Genomic DNA, 27,159 nt, shown 5'->3' with positions numbered 1-27,159 from the left:
TCTTCACTGGACCAAAAAATCCAATGATCTGTTATAAAGTTTGTATTGCTGACAGAGAGAATCCTTCCAACTCTACAATTCTGAACTCAAGAATTTGGTCTGGCTGGGCACCAGTAGCTCACATCTGTAATCCTAGCTACTAAGAAGCTGAGATCTGAGGATTATGGTTCAAAGCCAGCCAGGGCAAGAAAGTCCATGAGACTATCTCCAATAAACCACCAGAAAACTGGAACTGGCACTGTGTATCAAATGTCAGAGTACTAGCCTTGAGCTGAAGAGCTAAGGGACAATACCCAGGCCCAGAATTTAAGCCCCACAACCTACAAAAAAAGTATTTTTTGCTGGTCAGGGATTTGGTCTTTGGGATCTATAACCCTAAGGTTAGGGTTCTGTCCGAAGATGGTTCGATTATACTATCACCTTAGTATCAGCTAGCACAACAAATAGAATGAGCATGCTTTTTTCTCTCCCATCCCCAACTCTCTTATGTAAAGCTATCTGAAATTTGCTGTAGCTCCCCCATCCCCCATATTCTTCTCTTGTGCTGACTGGACAAATAACAGGCCAATAACAAACGCCTTTCTACTTCCTCTATCAGGAAGAGACAGGACAGTTTCTGGTTCTTTAATGATGAATAGGGACAGGTGACAGCTTATTTCCACATGATTGGAGATATTATTCCCACTCTCACTGGTTTGGTATTCTTACCATTTACATGTGTTCAGTGGTTGAATTCACATATTCAGGAAGAATCAGATTTGGCAGACCATTTGCATAAGGCTGCTTGATTCTAGAAACATGATTTGGTATTACATCTGCAATCACTGTAGCAAAATTCCCCTTTCGGTTTATAACAATATTCTGGATTGAGCAGAAAACTATCCTTTTAGATTTTTGTCCCCTCATTTGGCAACATTAAATATTTAAACTCTATTTCTATTCATAGTAGAGGTATCTCATAATGGCTATTGAGCAGAGTGTAAGAGAAATCCAGGAAGGGTTTATTTTATATGTAAGTAAGCAGCCTGAGAGGCAGCTAAGGAGGTATTATGCCTATAATCTCAACACTTTGGAGGCAGGAGGAGTTAAAGGCCAGCCTGGGCTCCATATCAAGATCCTGTCTCAAGGAGAAAACAATGTGAGTAAAGAAAATCTCTACCATTGTCTTATATCACAGATGCCACCTCTAATATTTCAAGGCCACTGGGACAATATCTACTCAACACTTGAGAGGAACCAAGCAGAAAGAAGTACATTAAATGAGCTTATGGAAGCCTCACAAAACCTGGGTGTCGTTTTGCAGTGGTATGCATTTTGAAGATTTCTTTTCATGGTTTCTTTCTGGACCATAATTTGAAAAGTGAAATATTTTCATGGAGAAATGCTATATGGAACTGGGTTTTGCCTGAAATGAATCATTAACAGACGTGGGAATGGAAGAGAGTGGGCAGGGCAAGGGGTTTTCTAGAGCAGAAGGGAACAGCACCTCACACTTTCAGCTACCACCACCAAATCTCAGGCTCCTCTGATTGTTTCTTTTCTCCTTTCCCTGTTTGTGAAGCCACCTTATCTTCTCACTTTGGGGAATCCAAGAACATTCTCGGCATGTGAAAAAAAGACCTGTGTACCTCGGTATGTTTTATTATCCTTCCTAAGCCTGAAGTAATGTCACAGCGCCAGGCAGCAATTGCTAAAGGCTTCTCATGGGAGAGATGCAGAGAGAAACTTCCAGAAACTGGAAGCTAACCCTACTGTCCACAGTCCTGACCTTCTACACTAGTACTGTGTACTGTTTCTGACTTCTTGTAAGGAGTGAAATGCTTCACATTCATTTGAGAAAGGAGCCACATGATAGCATGCCTCAAATGACTGGGAAGCTTCTCCGTGCTTGGACTTTGGGAACACTGGGGAGACCTTCTGCAGAATTGTTAGTCTATAGTTGGGGGTATGAATAGCACTTCTCAGCAACCAGTAGAACTACAAAAACACAAACCCAACACAACTATAGAGCTGAGTAATAAACCCATGGGTTATATAGGACAGGAACAGAGCATTGCGTCCAACAGTAAGAGAGTAGAACATTCAGTTCTTTCAAGTATTCATGGCACAGTCACTAAGAATAGGTCATGAAATCAATCAACAACTTCACAAGAATTGAAATCATACAAAACATGCTATCTAACTTAATCTGTAATCCATAACAGAAAGACAACAAGAAAGCCTCCAAATACTTGGACAGTAAACTATACACCTCTAAATAATCATAGGTCAAAGAGAAAGTACCAAAGAAAAAGTTGGGTTGTAGTGTATTGGGAGAGTACTTGCCTAGCATGTACAACAAATTCAAGGTTTAATCCAAGCCCTGAATTTTACAAATGCATGAAAATAAATATATGTAGGATATAGCTAAAGCTGTGAGAGAAACTAGTATCTAAAGGTTACATTTTTTAAAAAGATGAGATGTACTCTTTATCTAACTTATCTAACTTTAACTTCTCTGTATATCACCTTTATAATGACAATTATAACATGTGTGAAAAATAAAAAATGAAATATTTGAATCAACACTAGCTTTCTTTCTCAAATAGATATAAAAAGAAAATAAAAATAAGCTGAATATGAGGAGGATGAGTGAAATAAGAAAGAAATCAGTGAATTAAAACTGAGAAACAATAGAGAAAAATCAATGAAACAAAGTGGTGGTTTTTGAGTCTTTATTCTCATTTCCTTTGTGGGAGGCTGAAATTGTTTTTCTCTCCCTTTCCTGTGCCTTTCTTCTTTCTTCTGTTTTACTAACATGTGTGTCTGTGTGTGTGTGTGTGTGTGTGTGTGTGTATGTGTGTGTGTGTGTGTGTGTTTTGAGCTTCACAAAAAAACCTAGATCCTTGAAAAGGTTAACAAATTTAATAAATCTAGGGGAGAGACAAAAAATAAAAAGAGAAGTTTAAATCTCCAGTATCAGTAGTGAAATAGGATATAAAAATATATCTTGAAGCTATTCAAAATGTAGTAAAGGAATGCAAACATCAAATTTACAGCTTAGAAGAATTCTAAGCTTAGAAGAAATGGTCCAATTCCTTGGTAATTACAAGTTACCCAAACTCACAAAGAGATAAATAGTATGGAGAGATTTAGAATGATAAAAAAGTCAAGGACTATTTTGTAAGCTATAGATATTATCATTTAGTAAAAAGTAAAATACATAATTAAAGATCTCTGGAATATCTCAGGAATATCTCACTGAAAATTTCTATCATACATTTAAAGAAGATTTAGTCACAATCTCACCTAATCTTTTCCAAAATGTAGGAGAAGGAAAACTGATCATTATTCTTTTAGGCCAATAACATTGTAATACAAAAGTCAGATACTTTTTCAATTGCTCCTTCATGAAAATATACAGGATGTTATACACACATTTTTCTTGCTTTTTAGACATGGCCAAGTCCCTTAAAAGCCAAGAATGATAGTATGAATATTTCTTTTCAAGTCAAACTAAAAAAATGGAATTTTGGAATATCATCTAGAAGAAACTCTTTTTCTTCATTTGCTTTTCCAAAATATAATTAAGCAAAATTTTCTCAGCTGTCTTCTGTCATTTGATTTTTGCAATAACTACTTCAGAATACAGAAGTTTATGCTGGACAAGAAGGTAGAAGTCCAGAATCCAAAATTTATTCTACTTGTCAGCCATTTGGTACACTTGAGCCACTGGTGTTGCTAGTCTCGTTTGCATGAGCTTGCTGGGTTAGTTTCATCATGCTGGTATTATGTCCTCGCATGTTAGGAAATAAAGGAAACACGACTAACTATGCTCATGCATGTCTGATAAAGATGTTAACAGGAATGGTAATAGTTCCCCTGACACTAGACAAAGTAGTAGAACAGAAATAGACAATATTTTCCATTGGAGAGAGTCTGTATTGAAGTTTTTCAAATAGTCCCATATATATAACCAAATGTCACAGCAAAAATTTATTCTTTATTTTCTTTAAAACTTAACAACAGCTTTTTATAATTATCATCCATATCTCCCTGTCTCTGTCTCTATTTCTCTCTCTGTTTCTCTATCTCTGTCTCTCTCTTTCTCTCTCTCATATTCTCTTTGTGTGTGTGTGTACTCTTCAGACTTTGGACCTTTACCAACCATCAATAAGGTAGAGTGAACAAAGTCTCTAAGAGGAACATTTGCATCTACATCTCTTTCTGGGGCCTCCTTGTAATGTAAAGGTAATATTTAAGCAATTGCAAATTATCTAGTCCCTTAAAAACTCACTGTGTGTAATCTCAAGGTTTCAGAAAGATGTAGTAACTTATGGAAATTTCTGTCCAAAAGGAAGGAAAAGAGAAAGACAGTTTTTATTATGTCAAGAAGTAAACTGGGATTAAATTGCATTTGCCTTTGATGGATATATTTTTACCCCCAGTCTAATTCTGAGCTATCCTCTAGGTCAAGATGCTCTAATGCCATCAAGTACAGGGACCAGGCTGGGAGAGGGTCAGATCTCAGCATGCAAGATGATGGGAAAAGTGAGGTAAGGCGAGGAAAAGTCAATCAGAACATCTCTGTGGGAGAGTGCCATGCCAGCACTAGTCCAGAGTGTGGCTTAGGAACAAAGACCCACCAACAACTCCATAAAACACAGCTCTTACAGTTTTCAAGAAAGGCTCCTCCTTCCACAGACAGTCCCTTGACTCAGTTCCTTGTGCCCACAAACACAAATCCCTGTTGGAGCTGGGTGCTGGCATCTCACTGCTGTAATATTCTGGAACCTGATACTTAAGGGATTGTTCCTCTTAGAGACTTTGTTCTCTATACCTTATTGATGGTTGTTAAAGCTCCAAAATTTGAAGAGTACATACACACACACAGAATATGAGATAGAGAGAAAGAAAGAGAGAGAGACAGACAGACAGAGACAGACAGAGTCAGAGAAATGGAGACAGAGAAACAGACAGAGACAGGGAGATATGTATGATAATTATAAAAGCTATGAAACTCTTACCTCCAATAAACTACCAAAATGCTGTAAATGAAACTATGCTCAAGTGGGAGGGCTCTAACCTTAGCAAAAGAAGCCCTGACTTCAAGCCCTGGGACTGGCACAAAACCCAAACAAATGGAGCAGTGGTACTCTCGCTAGATACTATGCTGAAAATAAGCTAACAACTTGTGGGGGAGAGGGGTGAGGAAGGAAAAAAAAACCTGGAAGAAAATGAGGGAAGAGGTGACAGTGTTCAAAAATAAATGTTAGAAACAGTAGCAATAAAGAAAAAAAACACGTGTCCTTATCTTGGGATTCATTTCACTTAACATCATCTTATTTGACCTTTTCTGCTTGTCTCAGACATATACTAACTTTGGAGGGGATTGGGGAGTGCAGTCGTGGAGATGGGAGGGCAGGGATGGTAGGGAAAAACAAAGGAGGAGGTAACAATGCTTGATAAGAAATGTACTCATTACCTTGCTCATTTAATTGTAACCCCTCTGTATGATATTTTCACAATTAAAAAAACTTATTTAAAAATGTTACTCATTACCTGACTTAAGTAACTGTAACCCCTCTGTACATCACCTTATAACAATTTTAAAAAACCCATAACAACAACAAATACTACCTCACACAGTGGATCTCTGACAATGCATAGAAGCTCTAGGTTCTACTGGTTGAGCCACTATGTAAGATAGGCTTTCTGGCTTTCATTAGTAATGTTTTCTGTAAGATCAAGACACTACCTGCCTTTCCAAGTACCTCATAATTTCAGCACTGCAGTGGATGCTGAGTTGGGATTTTACACATGACATCCAGAGTCATGATCCCCTAAACCAAAAGCTCAAAGGCCTCAGTGTGCCTGTGGATACGAGTGGTGTCATATCTGGGAAGCTATTGTTCTTGTATCATCGCGTTCCTCACCTCCACCTGCACAGCCTGACACTGCTGACCTGAATACTATGTGCACTGCCCTTGCCTCTGTTTTGAGCCTGGTATTACCACAGAATGCATTCTTACAATGACGTTATTACCTCTCCTTGGGAGTGGCATTTCCTCAGTGATATGTGAGTCTGGAAAAAGCCACCAGATTGCTAAGCAATGTCATTACATCCAGCTAGGTCTCTCTGGGATGGAAGAGTACGTCTCTGCATCCCACAGTCATTTATAAAAAGAGTAAAAACACATGTGTTTTCTTGTGAGCTGTCAGTCATCAGCTAATTTAGTGCAGAGGAGAAATAGCAACATAGGGGTGAACAGAGAACCCTAGACTTGTTCTACATTGAATTCTACTGCCCTGTTTAATAGAATAGCTGTGTTCCAGAGTCCCTCACACAGGTGTGCAGAGCTCACAGGTTAAACAGAATCCAGCATGCTTCCTTTTTTTGATGTCCTGTTAGGGGACTGAACTGTCTCCTTAGGAATCTGTCACACAGTACAACTACATAATAAGGAGATTACTGCAATTCTTTATCAGCATCTCTCCTCTTTGAAATGCATGTATAAACAAAAGATCAGTGTCTCCATCGCTTCTAAACCAAGGTCTATGACTATTTAAGTAACCATGTTAACAACCATTCACAGCTTAGACAGGCAGTTCAGAACAGGACAAACACATTACTTATAGCATACAACTACACTGACCACACAGTTCCCATTGATTAGAGAAAAGCATTGTCAAAAGCTTCCCTAAAAATAAGTCATAATCTATAAATCTTGCAATTTTTACTTTGCTAAAAGTATGAAGGCCTTGAATTAATGCTGTGTTTCAACAAGACAAAACTCGGACTGGCAACTGAGGTTTTCCCTAATTCTCTGCCCCGTGGAACTGAACTAAGCCATGAGATGAAGGAAAAAAACACATAGCCACCTACAATACAGGGAAATTTAATCCTCCAACCTGGTAAACTGCTAGCAACTCCAGGGTGTCAAGGATCAATGCTAGATAAATAGATGAAGGATAGACTTCACAGCTTATACAATGGTACACATCATATATATTTCACATATCTGTGTCTGTCTATATTACACAGGTGTATACATATAACCAGTGAAGGGATTCACGAGCCACAGAAGGAGCACATGCTCTTTCCCATGACCTACTTACAGGAGGCAGCGTGTCCCAGCCAGACAGGAGGTCTTCAACATGACAATTAGCCGTTCGCAGGCAGCTTGGTCAGCGGGAGTGGTGGTTGAGAACTCTCCCTAGCACCTGTCTCTCCGCCCTGCTGGGGGATGCGTGGCAGCATTCCATCAGGATGTCGCACAGCAGGGAAAGAGACCGGTTCACTGTGAGACCTGCTACTCACTCTCGGACAGTGCATCGGCCCCCCTTCCCACTGCGCAGCGCTGCCGGCCAGGGCAGGAGCTGCAGCCATCCTCAGAGTGAGCCAGGAGTTTGAGTCCCACAGACAAGCCGCACTGTCTTGAGCCTTCTAAAGACAGTGCTTTTCAGGATGGTACTAAACAACCTCACTTCATTCCCCAGACTTAAGAACAAGGGATGCATTTTTTACATTGAAAAGAGAACAACAATAACAACAAGAAAAACCCCAAGTGAAGATAGGGATGTTGTTGGCTGTCTGCTTTAAAATAAGCTGGGACGATGTGAAAACAACTAATGGATACCGTTCAGCACGCATGTGTGGGATGCTGTTGTCAGCTTTGCCTCCTTCTTATATCTGTTACTTTTCCACTCAGCGTTAATCAAATGCTGTGTCTGCTTCTCAGGACATGGGAAACTCAGACTTAAATTGCTCAGCTTGGGCACTTGTCAATAATTAGAGCTACAAAATTCGCCAGTAGAAATAACAAAGCTGCAGGACCAAAGAGGAAACAGACACCACTTACCTGCTTGCTGGGCTGCCTGTGGCACCTGCTGACCCCTCTGAGCACTGTACTGAACGGAGGCCAGGGGCCGGTACTGTGGTGTAGTTGAGGTAGGGTACTGCCCAGATGGATAGTAATATACAGGCATCTGTGGAAAATGAGAAAGCAAAAGCAGGGGATGGGAACTATCCCGAATGAAACTTCTTTTTCACCCATGATCAGCCAGGTTCTGTGGGCTCAAGCCTGGAATCCTAGCTACACAGGAGGCTGAGATCTGATGATCGCAGTTCATCTAGCTCAGGCAAAAAAGTCTGTTAGATTCCTATCTCATATTAACCATCCAAATGCTGGCAGTAGAGGTGTGGCTCCAGAGGTAGAGTGCCAGCCTTGAGTGAAAATACTCAAAGAGAGCTCCCTGGCCCTGAGTTCAAGCTCCAGTACCAGCACAAAACAGACAAGCATGCAAACAAACACCACAGAACCCTTTGTCATTTTGAGTATCATTTGATGGACACAGACGACCACCAGGAACATGTCCGATTCTATGAACCTAGTCTTCTCTTGTGATAAGGTGAGAGAAATCCATGGCCAATGTCCTGGTTCTGTGACCTACTTTGACCAATTCAATTAGGCAGAAGTGATGTCTGAGCTTTCCAAACCTAAACCTTATGACTTTCCATGTCTATTCCTGCTGGAGGGGAAGCCAGGTAAAATTCTAGGCTCTCCTGAAGGTCAAAGAATCCATATAGAGACTAGAGACACTCTACTTGACCAAACTGCCCTACATCTTCAGGTGTGTCAGTTCAGCTTGCCTAAGCCACCCACCTGATATGACCTAGAGCAGAGATGAACCATTTGTGATGAGCCTGATGCATTTCTGATCTATTCAAGAGCAATGCGATGCCTGTTGACAGTCTACCAAAGCACTTTGCAGAGTGATGTGCACATAACCAGTATCCAGCATGTTTATGTTGAATATAAAATTAGGAGTAATAGATGAAGATGTTGCTTATGCTACCTTCTTAAACTAACAACTGCAAGTGAATTAAGATATTCTAATTACTGCCATTGAGATCAAATATTTCTCAACCTGGGAAGACTTCTTTGACCATGTCAAGTCATTATCCAAAGGCTATTTTTGATCTGATCTTTATTAATTATCTTCTATTTTTGTGTCTTTGACTTTTCTCCTATTATCTGCTCTAAAGTGAAAACTAAAGCAATTCTGAGAACTGCTTACAAGTGTTATTACATGCATAGAGTAAAATGATGGGCCAATTATTTGGTAATTTTATTTTTTTATTTGCTCGTGGCAAGTAAAGAAATTATTTGCCTTTTTGCTATGGAAACATGGAACCTATTTCCCTGCCTTTGAATAAAGTAGGAATACAATTTGGAGTGGCTATATGATTTTGCAATTCTGTGCACTTATTAGGAATTCTAATTTTGAATTCTTCATAATGCAGACATTCAGGGTAAAGGGCTAAGTAAGTCTAAAACTGTCATGTGTTTGCAACTGGTGACTAATTTGTCTTATGCATTGTTTATTGTAATTTAGACTAGCCACTTCTTTCCTGTTATAAATTGTATAATAAGTCTAATTCACTTACTATATTTTTCCAGTTATAAATTATTATTTAGCAATTTATAACTGGAAAACATCTAAAGAATTGTGGAGTAGAAATAGATTTGGTTATGCTACAGAAAACTAGGGTACAATTAAAGATTACTACTGTGATTCATATCAAGATTAGGCATAAGAACAACTATTGTCTAAATTGCATTCTATTTACAGATCTTTCAGAAAGAACGGCATTTTCTTTGTTTAGGAAATATCGTGTCTTGTTTCAATACAAGCTTAGGAATTTGATTGCTATTCTTGGTCTACCCTCTTACATTCTATATGAAACATAGATGAATGCCTTAAGGGTTGAATGATATAAGTCAAACACTTAAGAATTGCCTGATGAGCATTAATAATTGAAAACTGCTAGCAAGTTTTTTTTCCGAAGCTATCCTTTTATTTTCCTTCCAGAGGTTGGACACTTGTACCAACACTAACGCTCAGCTCTTCAGAATTATGGCTATTAACCATAGAAACAAATGAGTAGTTGGCCCATCTTCATCTTCAGAAATGAAGAATGTAAGTTGAACTGAGATAAATCTTTTCAGTTTTGTGTGTGTGTGTGTGTGTGTGTGTGTGTGTGTGTGTGTGTGTGTGTCCCAATACTGAGGCTTGAATTCAGGGCCTAGGCACTCACCCTTAGGTTTTTTTGCTCAAGTCTGGTAATCTATCACTTGAGACATAGCTCCATTTCTGGCTTTTTGGTGGTTCATTGGAAGCAAGAGTTTCGCAAACTTTCCTGCCCCACTGGTTTTGAATAGTGATCTTGAGATCTCAGCCTCCTCAGTAGCTAGGATTTTAGGAATGAGCCATGGGAAAGTGGCTCAGTCTTTTAGAAGGTATGTTGGAAAGGCTTGAAATGGAAATGGAGAAAGGAGTAAAGGCAATTTAAGAGCGAGGAAATGTGCATTTTTGAACCAATCATGTTAAAATAGGAAGAACCTTCAAATACTTGGCTTAAGGTAGGAAAAGAAATAAAGGGAAAAAACTAACTATATTTATTTACTTATTAAAGAAACTATATATTTAAAAAGAAATTAAAGAACCTTCTGCCATTTCTTTTCTTTAAATTGCTCTTCTGTGTATCTCCTATGCATTCCTTTCTGATGGGCATTCAAAGAACTCAACCAGGACAGAAGAAGCCGAACTTCAAGGTTATTTTCTGCATAAAGTTAGAATATTTCCATAAACATCCAGGGGCTGAATCTCAATTGAATTATTTTTATTGCTCTATAGTTGAGTAGCTAGATTTGAAAATGTTTACTAAATTGAAAGTCACTGTGGGCTCTGCCCATACTCTGTCTGTGGTTCTTTAAAAAAGGAAGTCAGAAATGTCCATGACAATCACGAGCCATGCACACACATCATTTTGTCACCTTTTTTTCTATATTTAAAAATCCACTGAAGAAAGAATGAAAGCATTTCTGTGGCAGGCATATCAGGGTTCTGAATTGCCTTTGTTTCTACCATGAACTGATACTGAAATTCCTGGAAGATGACTTAAAAAAAATGTTTTCAACTAAGTATTTTGCTCACTTTTCTCCTTGACCACAGAAATGAATCCGGAGGTGTAGATGCTCTTTAGGCCAAAAAAAAAATCAAAACTATATTTTCTCCAATAGTGAAACACAAAGTATTTAATTTCAGAGTGAAGTAACGAATGCATGACTTAACACTTTCATCCTGTAACTTAAAATTATTTTATTCATGTCCTTAAATCCCACTAGGAAAGAAATATTCCCGAGGTGATGACTGAAGAGGAACTGTTAATTAATCATTCCAGATAAAATGAACGACTGAGTGGAGATCATGGTGTGGTAGAGGGTTTTGTGTGGCTTGAAGAGAAAATAATTGACTCAGGATGTCGGGGCCATGAAAGAAAGGGTAAGATGGCGACACTGCACTTTAAACAGCTCATCCTCTGCAGTGCTTCATAATTAGGACAGAATTTGTTTGGGATATATGTGCCTTGAAAATGGACCAGGAGACACTTGTGCGCATTTTACATCTTGACAGTAATCACTTCCAATATTCTGCGAGGGATACCCAGGAGGGCACCAGAGATGCTCAGTGGCGAACAGTAACACATAATCGGTCTTTGGAAAGACAGTAAAAATCAGTGATCTGTGGTGTCTTACATGCTCAAGTCAATTAAATATGATTAATGGCTACCTGCTAGAGCAGGCGGGAGTTCTGCCTCTCCTCAGGGAGAGGGAAGGACAGTGGATATTGGCTTACCTTCCTTCTTTATATTCATAGAGGAGCTTGCCTGGAGCATCAGATTAGCTCCAGAAAATGCTTGTGAATTGATAAGAAGCAAAAAAAAAAAAAAAAAAAAACCCACCAGATTTCCTGAGCAGCAGGAAGAGAGTATTCAATGTCCCCCAGGGCAGGAAGAGCCAAGCAAAGGAAGCCAATGCTTTTCCTGGCTTCTGTACCAGCTTGGCACACCCCTTCCTTGTGCTGTGGGCAGTTGAATCTGTTATAACCAATTGACTTGCTGACACCCAGGACTGTGAGACTCCATGGAACAGAAAGAGAAACAGTTTGTGGGATGGGGAATACCAGTGGATCTAGCAATATGCTACAAGGAAAAACAGCACGGATTCACCGCAAGTCAGCCAGTGTGCAGGTGAGAGAATAAAAGCACACACATACCTGTGCTGGTGGAGGCTGTTGCACAAATCCTTGTGGAGAGGGTGGGGCCTGAAGGACCTGCTGGGTGATGGGAGGGCCTGAGCCCGAGAACCCCCCTGTGGAAAGCTGCTGGCCTGTTGAAGCAATGACATAGCTTGGCTGCTGGGCTGGCTGTGGCATGAGGGAGGGTGGATAGACAGGACCGGATGGTGGCTCCGGAGTCTCTCCAGAGGACTGCCTGCTTAGACTCAGCTGGTTGAACTGGGCTGCTACATCATCTCTCTGCCATGGATGAAACAGAGGGGGAGATAATAGCATCAGTATGGAAAGGAGGGAGCAGGCAGACCTGAGGCAGACCTGAGGTACACAGATTTGGGAGAGGAAAGGTTCAAATTGGAAACAAATAAGCAATGCAAGAGTCACATGAACATTCATGCTTCAACCCTCCCAAGTGTGTGTCAGAACTGCTACATAATTTGACCTCAATTTCCTCCTTCTTTCTTTCCTTCCTTCCTTCCTTCTTTCCTTCCTTCTTCCTTCCCTCCCTTTTTTCTTTTCTTCTTTCTTTCTCTCTTTCTGTATGTCTGTCTTTCTGTCTGTCTGTCTTTCTTTCATCTGTGAGCTCCAGTTGCTAAACAGGTTTTCTACCACTTGAGTCATGGCCCCAGCTCTTTTTACGCTATCTTTCAGAGTCTAACACTTTTGCCTGAGCTGGACTAAGATTGTAGTCTTCAACACACATAGGGATGACAGATGCATTTCCCTACACTTTCCTTTTTTTAGAAAAGATAGTTTCGTGTTAACTTTTTGCCCAGGCTGTCCTTCCTTGCCCAGGGATCCTTCTAATCTCTGTCTTTGGAATAACTGATCTTACAGGTATGAGTCACAGTACCTTTCTAATGGGCACTATGATCATTCTAATCTTCCTCTTTCTACAGAAACAATTTCATCTGTTTTTCACTAGGGGCTCAGGCTCTTGGGAATGATGCTGCAGATAAGATGGGCTTGGTGTGCTTCCCAGAAGGAAGTTATCTAGTCTTTTCAGCAGCAATCACAGATCTGCATGCTGCATGAGAAGCTTAAGGCTATTTTCATTATAAGCCACTGTTGCTGAAAACTGCCAGAACAAATGTCACAGTGGGTTGAGGTGATCACATGCCTATAGTAGGGTGCATTTGTTCACTGGCCTGCACTTACATTTAGGGGCAATGCCAATTCTTTCAGTATTGCCCCGAAGGACCTGTTACAGTCAAGGCAATGGAGGGAAACTAAGGATTGGAGTCCTAGCAGAGCACTTATGTCAGGAGCACAGGGTGCTGGCAGTTATGATATCGACTCAAATTTGGAGATTCCCCCCTCAGCCCTCACACCAAGTTCTGACTTCTGACTTCTAACTCTGAGGGCATCAATCTCTTAAAAGAGGCTACAGAACAGAGAAACACTGAACACTTTTCAGACAGATAACTGTGGAGAAATGAGACGTTTAGGAATTAGACCTTCACATACATACTCTCCCCCACCCCTCCACATCACACCTTCACAGTCAGCCCAGAAGCATTCCTATAGCATCACCCAGATCTGCACAAAATATAGTAAGACCAATGAAAATGCTCCCTGTCCAGAAAAGTCATCTATATAGAATACTGTACCATAGGAAAGTGCTGTGTTGGAGACATAGGCAGAAGATGCTGTGGAGGAAAAGACACCGCAGGATATTGCACGGACTGGGAGCTGGCTTGCAGACCCTGGACAGACTGAAGGAAGTAAAAAAAGACCATCAGGTAATGCAGAACCAGCAGGTAGAATGCATTCGAATATATACTACTGTCTCTAAAGGGTGCCTTAGTTCAGTGCAACCTGGAGAGGAAAACCAGCTGCCCAAGAAACAAAAAGGCCATGTACTTCAGAGTCCAACAGCCCTGAGGAGTGTTCTTTGCACAGAATGAGCGTATCTGACCTTTAAGAAGTTAATGGTGTATGTTGGATGCTAGTGGTTATATGTATCTGGTCTGTGTATCTGGCCTAGGAAGGGAGTACAGCGCTATATCTTACTCAATAGCACAGGAAAGAGTAGCCAGTGGATTTCAGAACTGACTTTTGCTCTTCCCATTGATAACAAACTTACTACTGATTCTTTGCAGACATAAGCATTGATTTGTGATGGGAAAGGGTGAGGAGTGAGTGGAACTGTGAGCTCAGTCACCATGACAAACATTCCTTGGGCATAACACAGCATTGAGACCTGAGAAAACTCTGACTAATTTTCACCAGTCCTGGCTTTTTTTTTTTCCTGTAGGCACATGCACCAGATGGGGAATTCAGTTCTATCTACACTTAAAGATCAGATACCATTCTGTCACACTGGAGCCAAAGATTCTAGGCTTGGTAAGATTTACTTAAGAAATTCGATTGGCAGCTGAGAGTACCCAATGATACACCGTCTTTGATGCACTATTTTTTCAGAAGACTGTGTAAACTTCCTCTCTCGGAGGCTTCTCTGCCTCTTGTCCAACAGCTGCTCACCTGAGTGACCAGAGGGCCTGCCATCTGGGGCTGCGGCGGCTGCATCTGCTGAGGTTGAGGTGACGGCTGTTGTGGGGGCTGCTGTGTGGGCTGCCCCACTACTGTGCTGCGTAGGGGCTGCTGGCTGCCCGGTGGGTTGTATATTGCAGGACTTCCATCTGGATTCACAAAGGGTTGACCTGCAATGGAATCAGAATCTGGTCTGGATGAGTGTTTCAGAATCTCCCTGGCAGAAAGAAACTCCTCAGACTAATATTCCCAAAGTCACCTAAAGTAAAGAGGCAGGGCAGTAGGAATCCAAGGCTCCAGAGCCTGCACTACAGTGAAGATTTTCCTGCTTTCTGATCCTAACTAGATTAAAGTAGAAGTCAGTATAAGCCCATAGCAGTTTAAAAAGCAGCAAATAAACCCAGCACCTTCAGAGAGCTATGTCAAAACTCAGTGTATCTGTGAACAGTGGAACCCAGTGGAGAAGCAATCTTCACGAAGCCATGTTTTGCTGCCCTGCTCCTCATGGCCATCAGCAAAATAATATACTCCAAGGGAGAGTGCCTGCTTCTCATTTATCCAACTCTAGCTACCTTCAGCCACAAGTTATTTATCAATATATTGATGTTGCTTTTACTTTGCTTGGCCACCAATTCACAACCACTATCAGTTTCACAAGTGCATGCACAGAAGAACTTAATGTGTCCAGCTGGCCATCCCTTTTGGGGATGCACAGGGGTTTATAGTTTAAAGTGATCTGTAATCAATTCAACATAGAACTGTCTTGTCAGGAGCTTATCTTGCCTTATGCAAAAATGACATGTCTTACTATAGTTTTTAAGCCACACTAATGATAGGGTGGCTTTATAGTTGAGCAGTTTTTCATCATCTGTAAAACAATCATTTCGGTTGATGATGAGAGGACAGAAGGAATCAGCTACTTGTTTTGCTGAAGAGGAAGTGAATGCTCCCAAGAGGATTCAGGAAGAGGAGGCCACATGGCAGAAAATGAAGGGCAGCGGAGGAGAGAGGGAAAGGGTTAATAAGGAGAAGAGAACCAGTCTCCCATATGTCAAGTGCCTCTCTCACACACACACATACAATCATAGCTCTTCCGTAGATGTGTACACTCCTTTCCATATCATTGAAGTTAAATTGGAGCTTAGAGAGACCAGGCAACTTATATACATAGAGTAAGTGAGAGAACCAAGAAGAATCAGTAAGACCCCAAAGTTCATTCACCTTTCAGTGCACCACATCATTAAGTGAATGCTCCAAGTAGGCATAACTAGGAACCATGGCAACAACAATCACACCACAACTGAAAATTGTTACTCAATGCGTGAGAGGTCAAGCAAAGTGAAGAACAGGATTCAATGTAGAATCACAGTACTAGTAGAATCAGAACACACGCAAACGGATCTGTAAACTCTGGAGCTATTTATGAGTCTTTTCCTTTTTTCCCTTCTTTGGAGCTCCTGCACGTGCTTCCTCCACGAGCTGAATATTCTCTGGGAACCTGAGCAGAAGGCCTAGAAGGAGTTGGGCTCCCAGAATGGGGCCCAGAATGTTCTAGAGGAGGATCCCCTCCTCACTCTGGGCACTGCGGAGATGGTGTAGATTGTACTCGGAGTTCTCCTACAACATCTATTCAAGTCCCCTCAACCCATGCCTCATTTGGAGATGCAGATCTTACAGGAGCATCATTTCCAGAGCTTGAAACATATGATGGCAGAAAAAAAGACTGGCTTCACAGCTAATAATACATATGAAGAGAAAGCAAGGCTCACCAATCATCTGAGGAAAATTAGAACAAAAAAAGGAGTAGGTGAGAGCAAGATCTAAAACCTGACTCAGAGAAAACATTATTCTAAGAAATAAAGTAGATATGATACTTCCAAAACAAGAACAGACTGTTAGAAAATGGGAGCTAATGAGCTAAAGAGAGTCTTCTCAGAAGATGAGGTAAAACTGGCCATAAAGTTAACACAAATCAAAACAACATTGTGCTTCTACATCACCATAATTAGAATAGCCATTATATCAAGAGAACAAAGGATAACAGATGCTGGTGAGGCTATGTCCCAAACAGAACCCTAATACACTGTTGGTGAGAATGTGAACTTGTTCAACCACTCTGGAAAGCAGTGTGAAGGTTCCTAAGAAATTAAACATAGGGCTGAGAAGTTGGCTCAGTGGTTTGACTAACATGCATGAGGCCCTGGGTTCAATTCCTCAGTACCACATAAGCATAAAAAAAGCCAGAAGTGGTGCTGTGGCTCAAGAGGTAGGGCACTAGCCTTGAGCTGAAGTTCTGAGGAACAGCACCTAGGCCCAGAGTTCAGGCCCCACGAGCAACAATAACAAAAAAAAAATTAAACATAGAACTACCCTGTGATCCAGCAATTCTACTACTAGGCATTTACCCAAAAGATTACAAACCAGGATACAGTAAAGCACCAGCACAGCCATGTTTATTGTATCATGGCTTAGGTATAGAATTAGCCCAGATGGTTTTCAATGGATGAATATATCTAGAAAATATGGTATACATACATAATGGAATTTTATATACACAATGGAATTTTAATCACCCATTAGAAAGAACGCTATCTTATCATTTATACAAAAATGGAAAGACCTGGAAAATATTATGTGAAATGAAGTAAATCAGGCATAGAGAGACAAAAGACGCTTGTTTTCCCTTACATATGGAAGTAGATTTAGCTTATAAACTGATAAGTCAATACATTGGGTGATATGCAAGTATATACAAATGTAACTGAAATATGGTAGATCCAAGGGAGATCTCAGATAGTATAATTCCTTAGAAAGGCAAAACCAAAGTTCAACAAAATAAAACACCAGGTAACAGGTTCTTGAAAGAGGGATGGTAGGATGGGATCAAGGGGAAATGGGATGGGTAAACAACTGAGGAGAAGAGGGGGTGAATGTAGTCAAGAATCCAACGTATATCCTTCAAAATTCAGAAGAGTGAAGGAAGGAGTAGCTAAGGGAGGGATGGGTGAGACTATTGAAAGGGGTGACATTGTATTCATAAACTGATTTGCTAACTGGCAACTCTTCTGTACACTTCATAAAGATAAAAATAGGAAGAAAAAAATAATGGAAAAGAAAATTGCTCACAAAGAGATCTATAATGTCCTGCAGTTGAAATCAGAAGAGTGATAATCAGAATAGTGATCCATCTGAGGGCACAGGAGGGAAGTGATTGGAAGGCTAGACATGTCTCTTATCTCACTGTGGGTGATGTGAATAATGCAAAATGTCCCAAGATTACCCTTCATGTGTGTGTGGGTCCTGCTCTTCAGCAAATTATATTTCAAATATGAAGTGGGGCATGGCGAGAAGGCAAATGCTGAGGGTGTGGTGACTCAAGGTAAACGCTAGGGAGAGAAGAGCCAGATCTTTTAAGGACTGTAAAGGAAGTTTATCATTCTCTGTTATTACCACTTGGATTGACTATGACTATATTTGTGTGTGTGTGTTTGTGTGTGTGTGTGAGAGAGAGAGACAGAGACAGAGACAGAGACAGACAGAGAGCAAGAAACTTTGAATTCCATACATTATATAATAACCATTCGAGATAATATTTCGTAACAAATGATACCATGCTGCCATGGGAAGTAAATGTGCCAGGAATAGGTTCACAGAGTAGCAAATAAGTCTCCTCAACCTTGTTTTTAATGTTCTTAATATTCTCGGCACTTGTTTTTCCTATTATTCAACATTTAATTTTAGCTATCTTTTATTGTTTTAATTAGTTTTCTATCTTAAAAATTAAGTTTCTTCTAGGTTCAAAATCTGCAATCTATTCCCTCTTGACTTTAAATCAGGCAGTGACTAGCTCTGTGTATTCTATGATTTATACAAATACAGATACAATTACAACTGAATACAAGAAATTAGCTTGCAAAACAGCTGTTAAAGATTGAAGTGAAGGAAAAAACTTGCCTGGGCCTGGGTCTTTCTGGCTTTCATGTGCTGCCTACCATAGACGAAATGTGCCAGGGCACTTGAGTGCACTGAGTTCAAAACAGGGGATTAATGGATTAAATACTGAGCAGTCATTCTTCTTAAATATATGACATCAGATGAAAAATTGTTCCACTAACATGGTCCATGTTAATGTGTTTAGTGTATTAGATAGCATCTCAAAACTATGTGAATGATAGTGGCCAGTTCTGCTATTTATTCCAGCAAAACATGAAATTAATTAATTAATAATTAACTCAATTTGGCTTCTCCCCATAGAAGCTTACAAAGGTACAGGTAACAGGAAGTCTCACAAATAATTCATATAAGAAACAAGGTAGTTACATGACCTTGACACAAAGGTATTTCTGTTATCTACCTTACAGAAAGGTAATTATTCAGAGAGAAACAGAAAGGATAAGACAAAGAGATTTTCTTCTCTAGTGTTTCAAAGTTATATGCAAATGATGGGGTGTGCAGTAGGCAATGATTAACTTGGGCTGGGAAAGGATATATTTATGGAGACTACCCCAAAATTCCATAAGAGTGTTAAGAAAAATGGAAGGGGAATCACATTGGATAATTAGATTCTAACAATCCAGACAGCAATCAAAGGTATTGCATTATGGAAGCCTGTCAGGAGCACTTGAAAGAAAACAGTGGTAAAAGGTTCCTCAGAATGTGGTCCTTGCCCCTGGCCAGCCCTCACATAACATAACTGCATTTGTGCAAGATAAAAGCAGAGCAAAAGGGCAAGCTAGCACAGATGGTTATTAACTAGTATGTGGGGATTGCCTATTGGCATTTCTATGATATGCTGAGTTAACAGAAAATAGCCCAGCAAAGATGAACTTTCTGCTAATATTTCCCAAAAGGAGACTGGTACAAGAGAACTGGAGGAAAATCAAGTCCAGAGTCCAGACTTGCCTTTCATGAATGAATATGTTGTATAAAACACTGTGACACACAGTCCCATCATCCAGATAGCTAAAGAGCAAATAAAAAATAATTATGAGGTCCCGAGTTAAACTTGGGCTGGCCGAATGTAGAGGGTAAAGCCAAGACAAAAGCTAAACCTGCTAAATGTCCTGGAGAAATCTTAGAAGCAGAGGTGGGTGAGTCTGTTCCAGTGTGCCAAACAACTGATCACACTCAGGAAGAGCTAAGTCAATGGTGCTGATGAAGGAAGTTTCACTGCCGATTCATGCAACAGATGTGTGACTAGGAGCTCTGTAGAGTTTTCAAAACATGGCTTGTCTTAGTCTGTCATCAGATTTGACATGTGAACCACATAGATGACATTAGGCAGAAAACTGCCCCACTTTCCAGACCAATATCTGTAGTGAGTATAGATACTACTTCAGTGACATGCAATCATTAAGCACTTACAGTGTGCATAAAAGTCTAATCCACTATTGGGCAGGCAAATGATAAAGTAAAACAAGATCAAAAGATGGAAGGGGTTATGAATGTGCTAATAACAAGGCAATATACCGGAGGACAATGCATATGAAAATCAAAGTAGACCAAAGCTCTTGGTATGTAACACCATATTATTTTTCCATGTCCATGACAGAAGGTTTATCTCGGAAAGAGGAAGAGGTATGGTTTCTAGTTGACAGTGTGTGCAGTGAAAGATGAGTACACATCAAAGGAGATGAATAACAAATTAAGTCATATGAGAAATTAGATATATACATTAATGTGCACAGATATACATAGGCAAATCTATATCTATCTATGTATATAATATATATTAGGTGCTTATAAACACAGATGTGTGTATATTTTCTGTTTAGAAACACAAGGACACTCCAGAAAAAGGAAACATAATTTCTTGGATCCCACAATTAAACTATACAATAAAATGTAGGAATATGTTTTCTTTCTGGTCTTGGGATATTTTAATGTGTAGACTTTGTCAGATCAGACAAATGTGTGTTTGGAAAAACTGCAACAGTATTATTATATCCTTTCCCTTAGTTGAGATCTTTTTTCAAGAGAGATATTTTGATAACAGCTCTAAGTGACTCCATTAAATAAAGAAGAATTGGGATGTGGAACAAACAGCGTTCTACTTCTTTTCTCTGTAAACAAGATTATAGATGATAATATACACATACACATGCACAACCATGCCAGTAATATTCCTGCATCATATCCAAAAATAGTTTGCCGAGCTTGGTTGAAATGCTGTAATTTAGCTTAAAGAAAGCAACTTAAAAGAATGTATAGCTTGCATTCATTCCATGAGCCCTCTATCTCAATTAAAAATGAAAGAGTTTTAACCAACAGAGAGACAGATTGATGCCCAGAGTGATGAATATGCTTCTAGCGTTTTTCCAATTTCCTTTATGGTACGTGCAATAATCCAAAGAAAATACAAGCCATCCACAAACCCTCCTTAGAAGTTTCTAATCTGGAGCTTCCAAATGGTTTTCAATAAAATGAATATGTGCTGTTTTCCTCAAGTTTATGGCATATTCACATCATCTTCATCTCCATCCTTTGATAATGTGCCATATGTTTTATGAAAATGTAGCAATTATTCAAGTAACTATTTTCTGATCATTTTCATGTTTCTCTGAATTTCCTAATTGCAGTAGCACTAGCTGTGTGAAGATTGAATGAGATGTTCATCTGGTTTTGCATTTTCAAGCTTAGCTTATTGAAGAAAAGAGTTGAAATGTTCTAAGCTTAACCTCAGATCTATTTTGAAACAATTCATTTTCTTTTTCAGTCACTAATAACGGCCACTTAAGAAGTAACTTATCAAGGACAAGTTTCTCAAACAAAGACCTCTACCACAGCCTTGCTAACACATCCAAAATGTTAGCACAGGAGCCCTCCATTGTGAACAGCCGACTTGTGATTTTGAAGAGGGTTTGTGACTTATATATTTATTCCTAGTGCCCTCTTCTTCCGTACCTGAGGTACTTGAGAGCTCAGGTAAAATTATCTCTTGCAGAGAACTTTTTCATGTGGCAAGAGTTGCTCCATGTCTTTGCTAATGTTGGGGCCTCTCTGTCCCAAGACCATTGGAATTCCTATAACACCCCACTGATCCACAAGAACAATGCAAATATAAAGAGGCAATAGCCACTCACCAGGGATGAAACCATGGTCAATTTTCCAAACCCTTATCCCTACCATCCATGTGGATTTGCTCTCAGTGCCACTGTTTCTTATTTATCCCCTCTGAAGTTGTTGCATGGAATTCTGTTGATGCAAAAGCAGCTTCTCTAGCTAAAAGCTTGCTGAGTTTCCAAGGATGCCTCAAGGTCCTGGAATAGTTTTGGTTCAGATTCCTTCTCATGTGGTACATGCTAGCCAGAGGATGATGTCTGAGAAACACCCATTCACCTAGTTGTAATTCTACTATGTAATTCTACTATAAAACAACAATAATAAAATTCTACAAAACAGGCCTTCACCGCCCCCTCCCACCCCCCACCAATGTCCATTCGGGAATTTTCAGACAACGCACCTGCAAGTTCAAAAATACCAAATGCAAGAATAAAACCTCTGATCATCTTTGTTTCTCTGCTCACATGGGTGGTGACTAACCTGTATGTGGATTAAGAAGGAGGCTTCCAGGAGGGATGCCCGTGGCAGCTTCAAGTGGAAGGAGGATGTAGCTGGTGCTGCTGTGAGGGACCTGGCCTCCCATTCCATTCTCTGCATAGGGCAAACAGCCAGGGGATCCAGTTGCCAAGGTGGAGGCCAGGGGTGTGCTCTGGAGAGGGGCGTGGGTACGGGACAGTGATCCCGAAGAACCTGCACTGCTGGAAGACTCAGAACCTGGTAGAGAGAAAGGGAGGTGGGAATCAACCAGGCATTCAGAACACAGACAAGCAGAGAGACAAAAAGATCTGGGACTAAACGCTCGCTTTTCTATAACCAATCGATTCAAGAATTGGACAGGTGAACTGTAGGACAAGGTTAACTAAAGACTCTCCCATATTTGGGCTGTCATTATACAGGCATTTTTGCTCCCTAGTTTTTAAAAATTTGAGGACAAGAAGGACTGAAAATGAGCACAGTCTCACTGTCTTCACATACCACTAAGTGATAAATTGGTGTTCAGAAATTTACAGCCCTGAAGTCACTACCTGTAAATTCCCATACCTCAAGTAATTAAGGCCACAAATGGATCTTATTGAGTGGGAATGGGTGCAGAAGTTAAGACACTGCAGCTGAAGCAGGGATCTGAGGATATGCTGACCATACATGTTTCAAAGTACTGTTTCCCTAGCACCCAGATGATGAAATGTCAGAGAGGCATGGGTAGACATAGCTTTTTTATCCCCTATATGAGTAGGACAACTGGATAATTTCCTATTGAGCATATGGCATGTTCGAGTGAACACATTTAAAGGGGAAACAGGTAATTCTGGGGATGGAGCCTAAGGCCTTGCAAATACTAGGCAAAGTCTTCTAACACCAACCTATATCTTTATCCCAAGAAAGAACAAATAGAAAAATCAAACAGCATATCTTTTAAGGTCTCAGGAGAGCATGCAGAAGCTTACAAGTCAAGGGAAAATGAAAAAAAAATCTGGACTTTGATTCTTTCTAATCTTCTGAGCAGGGACAGCTTTGAACTATTGAATATTGGTTTCCTTTGGTATAAAGATGAAGCAATGTAGAGTTTGGATATTAAAATTTAAAGATAAAAAATGATGTGAGCAATCAAATATTAGACCTCATATAAACTATATAAGAAAAAGTGGGCATTATTTATTTTAAGGCACATGGAATACTATATTTCATATATTTGAAATTATTGTTAGTAATAGCAAGGGCTGTGCCTTCAGTGTTTGTGAGTCTTTCAGTTAGACGGAGTGTCTCTCAGGTAACAAAGGAGGGAACTGGCTGGAGGCAGGGGGTGCAAACAGATTGAAATGTCACAATCAGATCCAAAGAATGAGTTAATTTTTGCTTTAGATAGGTGTCATTAATTACTGATTCACAGTAGCATTTTCCTCTGGAACCTGGGGGGAAATTAGCAACATCAACAGGGAGGCACAGGAGATAATATAAATGTTTTCCTTTCACAGGTTAAAAGAAGAAAGACTAAATTGGGCTTCAAATCTCAACACTTGCAAGGGTAGATATGAAGTCACACTTGCTTTGCATATCAGCTAAGCAGCAAACAGGAAGTCAGGCCTGAGAAATGGGTCTTTCTGCTGAACTCTGAACACTGCAAATGTTGATCACCTAACTTACCTCTCGGCAGCATGCTATACTGAAATTCTTGACTTTTTAAAATGGATATTAGAAAAAAATGATAAACAGCTCCAAATGAGGAATGCTCAAAGATTTAAAACAAACTGTCATTGATATTTGAAGACTATAGTATTTCACGAATGGAGGGTTAAAGATTTCTATTTTCCTTTGCTCAGGAATATAATGACAGTCAAGGCAAGAATATAAAAGGTGTGACCACAGAAAAGCACTATGCTAATCACTGCCTATGAACTAGCAGCCATGATTATCCCAGCAACCTCATCCTGAAGATAAGAGCAGATCTCCACACAGGTTAAACCGATTTTCCAATGCCCACTCAGTGACAACTTCACTCTGGGGACCATGCTCTAAGCCTGTCAGCCACAATGTCATACCTGCTCCCCCACCCCACCCCACTCCACTTCATCCCATTCCACTTTCTGCGATTTAAGGGACAACTAAGCCTGGGCAAAGTTCTAGAACATGCTAGGCAGACATTCAAAGCTACTCACAATGGAATGCTGTTGAAGTTGGGCCCTACAGAGGATGGGAGGAGAAAAGAAGAGAAGGCAGAGCAAAGGGAGAGACTTAGGTGAACTCACAAGAAAGAAAACAGAAAACGAAAAAAAGGAAAGAAATCACTAGACAAAGTGAAATGGAAAGTCAGGAAGGGTCAGAGCAGAACTGAGGAGCCTGGACAGACTCTCTAGAAGAAGCAGAAATCTGCTAGGGAAAAGTTTCTAGGTGCTGGTTCCAGTTCCTACCACTCATTAGGCTTTGCTCCTCAGGTATTCTTCAGGTGCGCCTTTAACTTCCAGCAAGTTCTTCCATAAAACACAAGTCCCTAGACTGAAGCCAGAGCAATTAGGAAGAAGTTGGTTACAAGTTCTCCCATTTGGCTAAGGGTTAGATAGGTTTCTTTCAGACACCAAATCCCTCCCTGACCTCTCTTTTCTTAGAGCTTTAATGTGTTTTAAGATAAGACTCTCTCCTATCAGGTCTTTCTTAAAGACCTGGAAACCATCATTAAAATGCAATCACTAGGACAGGGAATATCCCAGGTCTGATGGGCAGAAATTGGTACTTGTACTTTTATTTCAAGGCAACCAGACTCCAGGGACCTATCTCTAAGCCTGAAGACTATAAGCTCATACTTCTGTTATCTGCTCAACTCTCCCTCTGTGATTTAAGGGAGAACCAAATAGGAGAGAAATTCTAGGAGATTCTAGGCCTACATTTAAGCATGTGTCTTAGGCAGGAATTTAAATGTAGAGGATAAAATACGGAGACTTTAAATATGAAGTTGTCCTGAGGCCATTTTGTCTTCAAATAAATGAAGAAGGAAGAAGAAAAAAATGAAAGATGAAGCATAGGAGGAGAGTGGTGAGGGGATGGTGGAGTAAGATTAGGGGTCTCTGCTTATCAAATAGTTACTATAATCTCCTACATTTTTTCCTCCTTGATCAACTGGTCAAACAGTGGTGTCAAACAATCCTTATACTGTTGAGACTTAAAACTGCTTTTTCATTTCATATACTTTTTTGTTTATTGCAGAAACTTTGTCAAGAATATTTCATATATAATTCAACCTTTGAAATAATATAATCCAATGGGTTTTAGTACATTCTCATAGTTGTACAACCACCAGTGCTACCTCATTTTAGAAACCCAGAAGGCAATCTGTGTGACCTCATTGTCATCCCCACATATCTTAATCCCTACTCTAATCCTAGGAAAACTCTGATTTTAATTCTGACTCAATAGATAGGATCTATTGTAGACATTTCACATAAAATGAGTCATAAATTATGTGGTCCATTGAAAATGGCTCCTTTGATTTAATACAATGTTCAAGGCCCATCCACGCTGTGGCATGAATCTGTAATACATTCTTTCTTCTTTCAGCCCCATTAAGGGTATAATTGACATTTGATAGATTATATATATATTTATATATATATATATGTGTGTGTGTGTGTGTGTGTGTGTGTGTGTGTATGTATAGGTGATAGATTCACATCATACAATGTGACATTTTGATATATGCATACCTTGTGAAATACTGACTCAAAATTATTCACAGAAAAACTCACTTATTAAGAAAGATAATACTATATTTTCAAGTTTGGAAGAGGAGGCGGGAAACTTACCTCAATTATTACATAGCAAATATACTGGCATATTGCTAATCACACTGAGCAGTTCCCTTCCCGACAACATCCAGAACTTTCTTTCTTATCCCAGTGTTTAAAAGCACCCCTACATTTTCAGTCAGTGGAATTGAGTTCTCTCTTTCCTACTATAATAACCTTGGTTCCTATTACAATTCTTGGAATAAAGCTTTCCTTGCCTATTTAGCTCAGTCACTGGGAAAAACAAAAACAAAGAAAGAAACAAGAAAAAAACCATTAATTTTGCCTCCACAAGGAGGATTTTTTTCTTAATAGCTACAAAAAAACCCTTCCATATTCAGAGGGTTATTCCATAGACTAACTTAAAGCTTTAGAAATTACAGGAGAAAGAAAGTATCCAGGGTGTCTAAATGCAATAATCAACATAACAAGATCATGAAGTGGTGGAAAGATAAGGAGGATCATACTGGATTCAACAATACTCTAGGAAGTAGACAAGGAATTTAAGAACAGCAAGAATACCCGTGATATCTATAAAACAATTTATCAGGCCACCTACAATTGTTAAAGTAACAGGACATCTGATTACTACAGAGCACTTTATTTTCAAAATGTGTTTGCCCTATAAACAACATCAGCTTTTAACTGGAAACTTATTAAAACTGTACAAATCCAGATGCCATTCCATGCTTATTAATGACTCAGAAACCTTGGGAGTGTGGCTATAATGGGGGGAGGGGATTGTCAAACATTGAAGCAGTATTGTATAGGCAGAAATAGCTGCCATTTTTCAACCTTATGTCTGTTTCTAAGAAATCATTGAAGTTACACACAGTGTACTAGGATTCCAGTAGTCTTCTCAAGAACAGTGGCATGGTATCATTGCTCTCCATACATGTGTGCTGAGCCCCCAGCAGACAGCTTGGGCCTTAGGAGCATCAGAGGCTCATGCCTGTACTTTTTCCTAACCCACAGACCAAGATCTGATGATCATGGTCAAAACCAGCTGGGGCACACAAAAGTCCATGAGACCCTTATCTCCAAATAACAAGCAAAAGAAAACAAAAGAAGTGAAGATGTGGCTCAAATGGTAAAGCACCATTCGAGCAAAAGAGCCAAGCAGGAGTGAGAAGCCATGAATTCAAGTCCCTATACCAACACACACACACACACACACACACACACACACACACACACACACACACACACA

At 39.9% G+C, this 27,159-nt stretch overlaps 1 protein-coding gene across 3 annotated transcripts in view; it reads right to left on the bottom strand.

Annotated features, from left to right (window-relative positions):
• Arpp21 (cAMP-regulated phosphoprotein, 21kDa) overlaps positions 1-27,159 on the bottom strand; it is a 118,386-nt gene that overhangs the window by 44,463 nt on the left and 46,764 nt on the right. For 2 of the 3 annotated variants that reach the window (XM_013027049.1, XM_013027051.1), the window contains 5 exons: positions 22,156-22,389; positions 14,605-14,783; positions 13,731-13,835; positions 12,103-12,363; positions 7,842-7,968 (listed from right to left, as the gene is read on the bottom strand). In XM_013027049.1, coding sequence (XP_012882503.1) covers positions 7,842-7,968; positions 12,103-12,363; positions 13,731-13,835; positions 14,605-14,783; positions 22,156-22,389 — 906 coding nt within the window. The remainder of the gene's footprint in view (positions 1-7,841; positions 7,969-12,102; positions 12,364-13,730; positions 13,836-14,604; positions 14,784-22,155; positions 22,390-27,159) is intronic. The other variant, XM_013027050.1, reaches the window with a different exon arrangement.

This window comes from Dipodomys ordii, unplaced genomic scaffold (assembly GCF_000151885.1).
Source record: "Dipodomys ordii isolate 6190 unplaced genomic scaffold, Dord_2.0 Scaffold99, whole genome shotgun sequence".
Lineage (NCBI taxonomy): Eukaryota > Metazoa > Chordata > Mammalia > Rodentia > Heteromyidae > Dipodomys > Dipodomys ordii.
Note: the sequence above shows the minus strand (reverse complement) of the source record. Positions and strands in the feature narration are given on the sequence as shown.